Raw genomic sequence first — 10,315 nt, 5'->3', positions numbered from 1 at the left:
CGTTTGTTTTTAAATTCATTAAGGTAAATTATGCACAAATTGCCAGAGACTGTACATGAAAACAGCGCTGACTCATGTATTGAGGCCCTGCTGTGAATGATCCAGGCAAGGGTATTAAGTCTAACGATCGTGTTGCCAGCCTACCGTACTGCGGATTGAAATCAAGCGGTCTGCTCTTTGCTCCACAGAGCGATAACGGTGACAGCAGTACACGACGTACAACGCCTGTTAAGGGCGAGGACGAGTTACTTGCAAATGAGGATTAAACACTCTCTTGAGAGGGTTGGATTCAACAATATATTTATTTCACTGATATTTTTAAAAGCCTACAAATCTTTGTGCAGTCTCCATGCCCTCAGGATTTCATTTACAGTTGGGAAAGATTTAAACACGGGAAAGAGCCCGTAATTCTAACATGATTTGTTCCGTAGGCTTATACGGTTTTTGCTGTCCGAAGCAGTAACACGGCTGTCTTGATTAGACCTTGTTTAAAATGCTTAAATACACTTCCTTTACTTAGGCCTAGTCACTAAAGTGATCTAGCAGTCATTTAAGATTACAAGGAATTAAAATCGACAAACAATAACTGAGTGTATGTGATAAAATACCTTTTCGTGTTGTAGACCAAGATTTCTCAAAGACAGAGTTTTAAAAAATAGGTTAAACTAAGCTTTGTTGTCTCTGATTAATTACAAACACAATAATCCACACCACTATAAAATATACTTTTGTTTAACAGGCCTATTGTACATGAAACAAGACAAACAAACTAAATTAAATTCATTGCTATTGCTAATTTCTTTATTACATTTTATTTACTTCTTTGTTTTTCACAAGTGTTTAAAATGGAGTGGTTTTAGTGTTTCATAAAGTCATGTTGGCTGATATTTTTCAATCCTTTCCAGCAAGGTCTCGGAGTAACCAGGGGAATAATATCTGTAAAAGCAGAAAACATTTAATTGAAAAAAAAATCATACAACATATCAAATCAATACAGAACCACATTGTTTGGTTTAAAATATTTTGATATGGTGCTTTTTATTATGCATATAAATGTGCATGTACCTGACAATCTCTTCAGGGTAACAGTTGTTGATTGCATTAATATATTCCTGAATTGCAGAACCAGGTTCTGCTTTGATCTCTTGTACCTTCTTCAAGCCACCACTGGTAACAAACAAACGCCGTGCCTTGCTGTCATGAGGAAGAACCTTTGAGATTGAAAAGAAACAGTAAAGTATTTTAAGCAGTTCTCAGTAAGAACACATTGTTCAAATGTTTGATAATAAAAGCAATATGTTCCTGCTACCTTACTGAACTGGCAGATGACATGTTTAAGAATGTTGCTGGGAGCTTCATAGAGAAGAGGCTCCAGTGCTGGTAGATAAGTACACTTCTGAAGGATGCTCTTCAGTCCCTTTTTGGCCTTTTTGAGTACAAACACAAAGCCAATAGAAGACACCATTAGGGTCTAAAAATCAGTGAAAAAACATCCAAATGAATACACACCCCTATCAGTCACAAATATGTCTTTGTTCACCTTGACCTGCAGATCTTCAGAACTCTCTGTGTCCAAATAGAGGTTTAGGAGTTTAGGGAACACATTAGCCACAGCAACTACTTTTGCATGCTCAGGTGTGTGTCGACCGATTTGGCCAAATGCCCAAGCTATGGCTGCTTTGACGTGATCTTCTTGCTCTTCCTCAAGGCAGATAGCCAACTGTGGCACTCCCTATAGAAGTGGAGAATTAAATATGAAAATAGTTAGTTAATATGAGAGCAATACACGACTGTTCTAATGCCTAAACCTTTTAATGCTGGTGTGCATAATTTAAGTTTTAAGATTGAGTAATGAAAACAGACTTTAGATACAATCACAGCCATTGCTAAGTTCTCGGAGTGTGCAGCCACGTAGCCCAGCATCATGATCCCCGGCAGGCGTACATTCCCTTTGGAGTCCCCGAGGTAGTCAATCACAGCTGCTACGCCCCCCACATTCACTATCATCTGGGACAGCTGAGACGGAAACACACAGTGAGTAAAAAGCAAACACACAAACCAGTGTGACATAATAATAAACAATTAGCAAGGCAGACCAGAAATGTAATAATGTAATAAAATACAATTTAGGCAGGTGAAAAAAAAATGGATGATGCAATGTGGTTTCCAATTGTCTGTTTCCTGTGTTGCACTAGTGATAAATAACAGACCCACATTCTCCATGGTTTACAGACTAGCTGCCTCACACCATGCTATTTAAACATGGGGTGTCAAAGAGCTGACAAAGTGGAGATTCCAAAGTTACCCAAGCATCTTGAAATCATTTAGTGGGTATGTTATGTATGTGGTAGGTACCTCGGGGGTGTGTTTTGTGATTTCCCGAATAAGAGTGGCAACATTCTTCCGAACATATTCATCAGGGTCCTTTAGGCAAACGAGTGCAGCAGGGAATATCTCAGCCTCCACCACCATCTCAGCTACATCAACAGAATGCTTGGCGATTTGACCAAGAGCTGAAAAAACCTGCCTCTGTAAAGAGGAGTAAAAGAGTACACTGTTAAATTAAGGCTTTTAACCGTGCACTTAATCTGGGGCTAATCATTTTTTTAAGCATAGCTTTAAAACACATTTGTAATTTAGAAGTAGGGGTTGCACTTATTTTCCTCTTGAAGCCCTGTTGCCACTGATGTAATGTTTGATGCATAGGGTACACAATATAGAAAGCACATCTTGAAGTCCACATTGGTTGAATTGTACAAGATATCTGAGAAACACCATATTTTTAAACTTTACAATATACAAAACAAGTAGATATTGGTTGGTTTACATTTTGTTCAGACAGCCTCTTGAGCAGTCCTATAATGGCCAATAATAGCTGTTATGGTGGCCAGACCTTCTGTCATCAGTCTGAAAGTCTGGCTACGCACGACTGGGCCCCCTGGACAGTTTGTGCCTTGGGCCCGTGTCGATCTTGTAGGGGGATTGTAGTGGTTTCCCCCTTGGGCCCCCTCTCTTATCATGGTGTCTAGAATGGTACTAACTCTTCCTTCTTTACAGTGACCCTAGTTAGCAGCGCATCTGCTGTGAACGTTAACATCCTGTATTGCATAAACTGTCAAACTGTGCTAAGTGGTGTTAAGGAAAGTTTTATCCCTACATTCCTTAATATATAATGTCCTAGCACACACATTCAGTTGTGTTAAGTCAAGCTGTAGTTAGACCCTGCAGGACAGTGACCCTCCAGGACTAAGTTTGTACGTAAGTCCAAATACGGTTCTAAAATGTCATTCACCCCAAGAGCATTAAGAATGTTAACTCGGGGTTTGGAAATGTACAGTGTGAAATGTCAGTTTACAAATGCCCAGGATTAATTCTTAACCTCTGAGTGATGTGAAACGCGAAAGACTGACCTAAGATTGCATTTTCCAGGGGGGTTAGAATGACAAAGATTTATTATGTCAAGTATGAAAAAAACCATTAACAATATAGTTCACCCAAAAATGAAATTAAACTCACTATTTGTGTTGAACATAAGAAAGAAACTCATTAAGGTTTGAATCAAGTAAAGGATGAGTAAACAATGACAGATTTTCATTTTTGGCTGAACTATCCCTTTGCGAGTCATTGATTATAATATCTGTAGGCTTTGTGACCTTCAATTTGGCATCTGGGTTTAGGATCATCTGTGCAAGGTGTGCGATTGCCCCTGTGTCCACCACAGTTTGAGCCAGCTCTGGAGAATGTTTGGCTATATCGCTCAGAGCAGAAGCAGCAACTCTCTTCAGGGCTATTTCAGGTTCCTGGATGCATAACACGAGCAGAGGCACAACTCCAGCATCAACCACTGCCTGAGACAGCTCTGCACACCAGGAGAGAAAAGATGAACAGCTAGGGCAACATTACCGTAAACATTAAAAAACCCTTTTAGCTTTACACTTACGGCCATTATGTCTGGCGATGTTGCCTATAGCCCATGCAGCAGCCTCTTTGACCCCAGGATCGAACTCCTCCAGGGAGATGACAAGAGCGTCCACTGCTCCACAGTCCACCACAGCCTGGGCCAGCTCGGGGGAATGCTTAGCAACAGCCCGAAGAACGAATGCAGCAGCTTTCTTATAGAATCGCTGTCTTTCATATCCCATATATTCATAGGGGAATGGACAAAGCAATCATATATTAATTACACTTAAGAAAGGAATGACAAGCAGTCCTGAAATGCAGCTTTAGATATTTATAGAATTTATCAAGGTTTTATTTTTTTCATCCTCTGAGAAAAACTTAGGACACTGGGAAAAAGTATTGAACACATGAAGAAAAGAAGATGTAGAAATTAATTCAATTCAATTCACCAAATTAGTGAATGCCCAGACAGCAGCTGAAATCTCTTAGTAGTTATTCAGCAACCATCTAACCTTTATCATTGTAAATTATTACAGCTGCTTCAAGCTGACCTCTACATTAACAAGATGATGAAGCCAGGGTGGATATTACAGCAAGACAATTATCCAAAACACAGCCAAAGTAACTCACAAATGCTTTCAAAAAAAGAAAATCAAGTTGTAGAATGGCCCAGCCAATCACCTGACTGGAATCCAATAGAAAATACAAAATAAGGATCCAAATTGAAAGATGAGACCCACAGAACCAAGATTTTTACACTCTTTTGAAGTCTGTGTAAAAAAATCACACCTGAGCAATTCATGTGACTTCATTCTCAATATGGGAGGCTTCTTTAAACACAATTGAAATGTATTTCAGTAGTTCAGCCCTTTACCGTGTGTCATTCGATTGTTATAACACGTAACAGATTTTTCAGATTTTTTGTCTTTTTACATTTTTCTAATTGTAATGTGTTTTGGATAAAGTTGGAATTGATTCATCTCCTCTCAAGGATGGAACCCACATTTAAATTAACTAGTTCCACTTCGGGTGAGTTATAGTTCTACTATAAAATAGCCAACAGCCTAGTCTCATGATGACTGTCTTAATCGGTTAACTTTGTGTATCGTTTTGTTGAAGTAATGGATTTCTGTCATCAGGTCCAAGGCCATAGACAATTGCTTTTTTTGTGCTTATAGATAGCAGCGGTCCAGATTTTAAACTAGCTTTTTATATATGTAAATATAAGGAACATTTAGATTTTTCATTTTATGACCACTTTAATAAAACAGTCCTTGTTTTGCATTCAAAATAATTTAATTTTATAAAATGTTCTGTGTGAAGTGTTTAATGCTTCTGATGAGCCTTCTTTAACAGCATAATAGTAATACAAAAATGAGTTTTGGAGTAGAGCCTGGACCACAAATAATTTTTTTTCTTTCTTTCTCTCTCAGCTAAGTTATTCTGGACAATGATCAGAGATTTTTCTAGTAGTCAAACCAAGATGTGGCCTGAAATCTGGGGATGATGTATTCATAATGAAACAATTTAATACCCGTTCTTTGTGTGATAAACTGCATTACTGCTAATAGTCATAAATCCCACTGCTATTTACCATATTACATACGGTATACATATTTGCATTAAATGACAAACATAATATATATAATATAAAAATGTTAAAAACATGGTTTGCTTTGCTGAAAGTACTATTACAAGTTTTTTGCAATATACAAAAGCAAATTTAGGCATGAATTAAATCTAAAAGACTAGGCAAAAGAAACTTACGTTTTGCTCAGCCAGGGAGTACACAAGCTGAGGAAGAATGTCTCCCTTTACTACAGCCTCAGCCAGGTCATCGTTATAGTTGGCAAGCCTTCCGAGAGCCAGAGCTGCTGTCTGCTGAATAGTTGGGACTGCATCCAAAAGGAGAGGCCTCAAAAGGGACATTACACCTAAGCCAAAGAGAGTGAGCACATTTGTGCAGGGGAGAAAACAGGAGTGGAAAGACATTTGAGAGCAGATGAGAGGAGGATATAATTTCAAAAACTCAAATCATGTTGTACTAGGTTGTAAAATACATCACATATTGCATATGCCGTACAATTCATTTAATGTAACTTGATTAGTTTACCTCGTGACTTGATTTATGAAATGTTTTGTTCAGAAACATTGAACTATGCTTTAAACTGTGTTCTGGTGAAAGTTCAACAGATATTGATTTATTTTCTGGTACAAAGAACTTCACTGCTTCTTCCATCAGTTGTGACATTTAAGTAGAAATATTTTGAAGGCTGGGTTTTGAATTTGTGAAATAAGTATAAAAAATAATTCAAAAAATTTGTAACAACATTCATAATGTCTTATATTACATCTTATGATACATTATAGTTGAAGTCAGAAATATTGAGAGGGGTCTGGATGCAGACCTGGTGCAGTGCAATCTGAGCTGCATCAATGCTTTTTAATGCACTCACCTAACCCCACCCCTAACCATCACAGTGACGTCACTCACTCCATTGAGTGCATTGTGTCTGACATTGCATTGCTGAGTGATGCAATCTCAGCTTGCATCATAAAGGCTGCATCCAGATACTATTGGAATTATTAGCCCCCCTTTGAGTTTTTTTCTTTTTAAATATTTGCCAAATTATGTTTAACAGCGCATGGAAATGTTCACCGTATGATAATCTTTTTTCCTGGAAAAAGTCTTATTTGTAATAAAAGCAGTTTTTAATTAAAAAAAAATGTCAGGTCAAATTTATTAGCCCATTTAAGCTATTTTTTTTCGCTAGCCTACAGAACAAACCCTTGTTAGACAATAACTTGCCTAATTACCCTAACTTGCCTAATTAATCTAATTAAGCCTTTAAATGTCACTTTAAGCTGTATTGAAGTGTCTTGAAAAATATCTAGTCAAATATAGTCATCATGGCAATGACAAAATAAATCAGTTATTAGAAATTAGTTATTAAAACTTATGTTCAGAAATGTGTTGAAAAAAATCTCTCTGTTAAACAGAAATTGGGGAAAAAATAAACAAGTGGCCTATTAATTCAGGGAGCTAATAATTCTGGCTTTAAAGTATGGGTATAACGTTAGCAGTTTTCAAACAAAGAGATATGTGTGTAAACTAATACATTATGTCCATAACGTTATATTATTTGTAATTACAATGAACAGTACCGCCTACTCAACTTAAGTATTATTGAGCTCACATATGATCAGCAACTAGAGTTAATAATAAATATTATATATATTATAAAAATTATAAAATTTTTCACTATAAAATTTTATTACCTGTTCTGTAGCATAAAAAGCGTTTTCAGATGCCCTTTCATTTGCCTTTCTCATAACATTTTTTTTACACAGATACTCACCAGCATTTTGAAGGGTTTCACTATTTTGTGGTCTTGTAGCAAGATCTGCAACAGTTTGTACAAACTGGGTTCTTGCTTTCTGGTACTGCTCAAACACTGCAAAATAATAACAATAATTTGGTGCTTCATACTGACAGCAATAGCCAGGTATGTCATTAGACATTAATGTCAATAAACTGCAAAAAAGTAAACAAACTCTAGTACATGTAATTAACTTGTAATTAAACGATTGTATTATTACATCTATGTTATCATTGTATTGTTCAATCTAACTTTCTCACCTTGCAAAATCTGTCGTTGACTCATAATTTTATTAAAATCCAAAATCAGAGTAAAAACGATAAAAAAGCTGCGATTATGCCACAGAAATACGCGTTTAAACGTCCATTAGGAAATAGCGTTTGTTGTGACTGAGTTTACAGGAGGCGTGCAACTGTTGTCTTGGTAACAAACCGGAAGTGAAATGCACTTCTTTTTCAATGAGCTTGCTGTCAATGTTCTTCCGAATGTTTCGTGTGAAACAGTCATGTTCTTTCAAAGTCGGGCATCGTTGCCGTTTACAGTTAATGTCCAGATGTAATAGCGCGTTAAATAATCCCTAATTAGATTGGGATATTAAACGAGATTCACGAACGGTCGATGAATGTGGGATATCGGGGCAGAGCAGCTGCGAGGGCGAACAGCTGCCCCCACATGAGTTTCTTTAGGTTACCGCACAGACAACTGCAATCAGAACAACAGTGACATTTAGTAATTACTCCTCAAGTTCGCATATTTATTTTCATTAAAAAAACTTGGAAAATAGTTAGGAAAGTGAGTGGTAGTTCGTGAATAATTAGCTTGTCGTCGTGCTGCAGCAGAATAACTTTCGTGCTTGTTCACTTCAGTTTTTGCCTTTTTAAGTCAGGTCTTAACCTCAAGTAACCTTGAGGTTGGATAATACAGTCATTTGTGCTGGGTACCAAAAAATAATAAATTTACGATTATTCTTAGTGTCGGCTGTATGCAGACCGTATATAAATGTCTTATGCGCAGTTTTGTTGTGTAACTAACACATGCTATACTAACATTAAACAAAAATAAAAAATGAAAAATCTAACTTTTTAGTCAAGCACAATGCACATTGTGTTTTAGAATTTTTAAATGTTATAATTTAATCTTTTTATTTAGGTTGTTACACTGCAATATTGGATTTGCAATAATTTAATGAAAATTTTGCTGCCTTCAAAATTCATCTCAAGACTGAGGAGTTTTTTTTTACATTAAACCTACTTAAATGCCACTTAAATACATGCTCGCATAAAGAGCAATGACCTTTCAATTCATTTGTTTAAATAGTGTTTAAAATTACATGAAGAATATTGCCTACCTATTCGTACGGTTTATCATGACATCTGTCAAGACAAAGCAAACATCTGACACAGACGGTTATTAATAATTGGAGAAATAAACTTTCCCCAAATTATTATTATTATTGTTTTATTATTTTAAGACAATGCCAGATCAACAGGCCTAGGCTATGTCATAAAATATGCCCACTGTTAGCATTTGGTCATTTCTACCACTCAATAAACTTAAAACAAGGGATTTTATGACACGTTATTAATATTTTATATTTAACCACTTTCCTTTCAAAATAACAAAAATTAATTTGCTTTCCACGTCGAACAACTACTTTACAGTATCTCACATTCACTTTGTGACACCGATTTGGCAAAAAGCCATACTGACTAAAAGGTGCTGCTACCTTAAGTTACTGAGGGAAGCTTGTGAATAAAGTTTGTGCGGCTGATAAAGTTGTTATTTAAGAAGACCGAGTAAAACGTATCAGACTATAAAACATAGGCTATATGGGCTAATATATTAACTTAAAATATTTGTACACCTCCTCCGCATACGCGTAAAGTTACTGCAAATTGTCGGGTATCAGGATTCTCCCCATGAAGAGATTCGCCGAATTTTCGGTGAGCTGTACTTCAGGTAGCCTACTTTGCAGAGGCAAGTTGTAAGGTTGCCGTGTCTGAGGCAGTTCGTCAAGTTTGGAACTCCTGCTTCAATACCTTCTCCGCAACAATGTAATCTTGGAAATGGATTTGGTGGTTAAACAGGTAAGCTCCACGTTTAAATTAACTGCTCTTTCAATTTAACTTCAGAACCATTTAATATAATTATGCTTCAAATAAATAAATGACAGAAGGAGAGAAAATACTGGCTATTCTGTGCACATGAATTCAAGTTTATGGTGTGAGAGATGAGATATACGACAAAGGTCGCATTTAATGATACAATATAAACTTTAACGGGATTTAAATCGTGTATTTCTAATTAAATCACATTTGAAACCAGATCAACACAAATCTGTTTATACTCTGATGGTTTTTTTATTAGTCCTGAACTAAGATTAATCCAGAGTTCATTAAGATGACTTCATCTTTAAAACTAGGGTTGAGGGTTCGATTTAATAAATGAATGAACCAGGAGCAAGTCTTCCTTGTAACTCAGAATTAATTTTATTTTTAACCTGCCTCCTGACAGTTGTTTCAGCTTCAGTTTAACCAGGAAGTTCTAGTCTACATTTAGAAAATCATGGTCATAATCTGTCATGCTTTCCAAAGGTTTCTGGCTCTTAATCAATCATGTCATTGAATCCATCTGGTCATTATCTTTACAGAATTTAATTTCTTTTATTAGTTTATGTGTGCAGTTGTACTTTGCTTCCTTACAGTTTTTTTTTTTTACATGCTGCTGTTTTTCTTGGATATGCTTCTGCATTTTAAGTTTATATAGTTTCACCTTACGTTTATAGACCTTTAAATTCTTTAAATTTACATAAACACTATTGTTTTTTAAATTAATCTTTTAAATTTTAGTGCAGGACTCCATAAGCTTTTGTAAACCTTTAAGCCACGATTTACTGTTTTAGATAAAGGCCTACTCCTGGCTCAAATTTAACCCTGTTCCAAAAAAAAAAAAAGTTTTACACAGTAAGAATTCATCAAGACTGTTCTGAGGTCCTTGTCCAAGTAGAAGCAGGAATAAAAAGGTGAGCCAATGTA

At 36.2% G+C, this 10,315-nt stretch overlaps 1 protein-coding gene across 1 annotated transcript; it reads right to left on the bottom strand.

Annotated features, from left to right (window-relative positions):
* Nucleotides 1-779: 779 nt before the first annotated feature.
* Nucleotides 780-7,679, bottom strand: spag6 (sperm associated antigen 6). Its single transcript, NM_001002210.1, has 11 exons — nt 7,541-7,679; nt 7,260-7,355; nt 5,668-5,834; nt 3,941-4,124; nt 3,654-3,859; nt 2,356-2,529; nt 1,864-2,016; nt 1,541-1,732; nt 1,310-1,426; nt 1,066-1,211; nt 780-936 (listed from the first exon to the last, which is right to left on the bottom strand). The coding sequence occupies exons 1-11, from the start codon at nt 7,563-7,565 to the stop codon at nt 873-875; spliced, it is 1,524 nt and encodes a 507-aa protein (NP_001002210.1). The 5' UTR covers nt 7,566-7,679; the 3' UTR covers nt 780-872.
* Nucleotides 7,680-10,315: the final 2,636 nt, after the last annotated feature.

Source organism: Danio rerio, chromosome 24 (genome assembly GCF_049306965.1).
Source record: "Danio rerio strain Tuebingen ecotype United States chromosome 24, GRCz12tu, whole genome shotgun sequence".
Taxonomy (NCBI): Eukaryota; Metazoa; Chordata; class Actinopteri; order Cypriniformes; family Danionidae; genus Danio; species Danio rerio.
The sequence above is the reverse complement of the archived record's forward strand: the minus strand, read 5'-3'. Positions and strand labels throughout refer to the sequence as shown.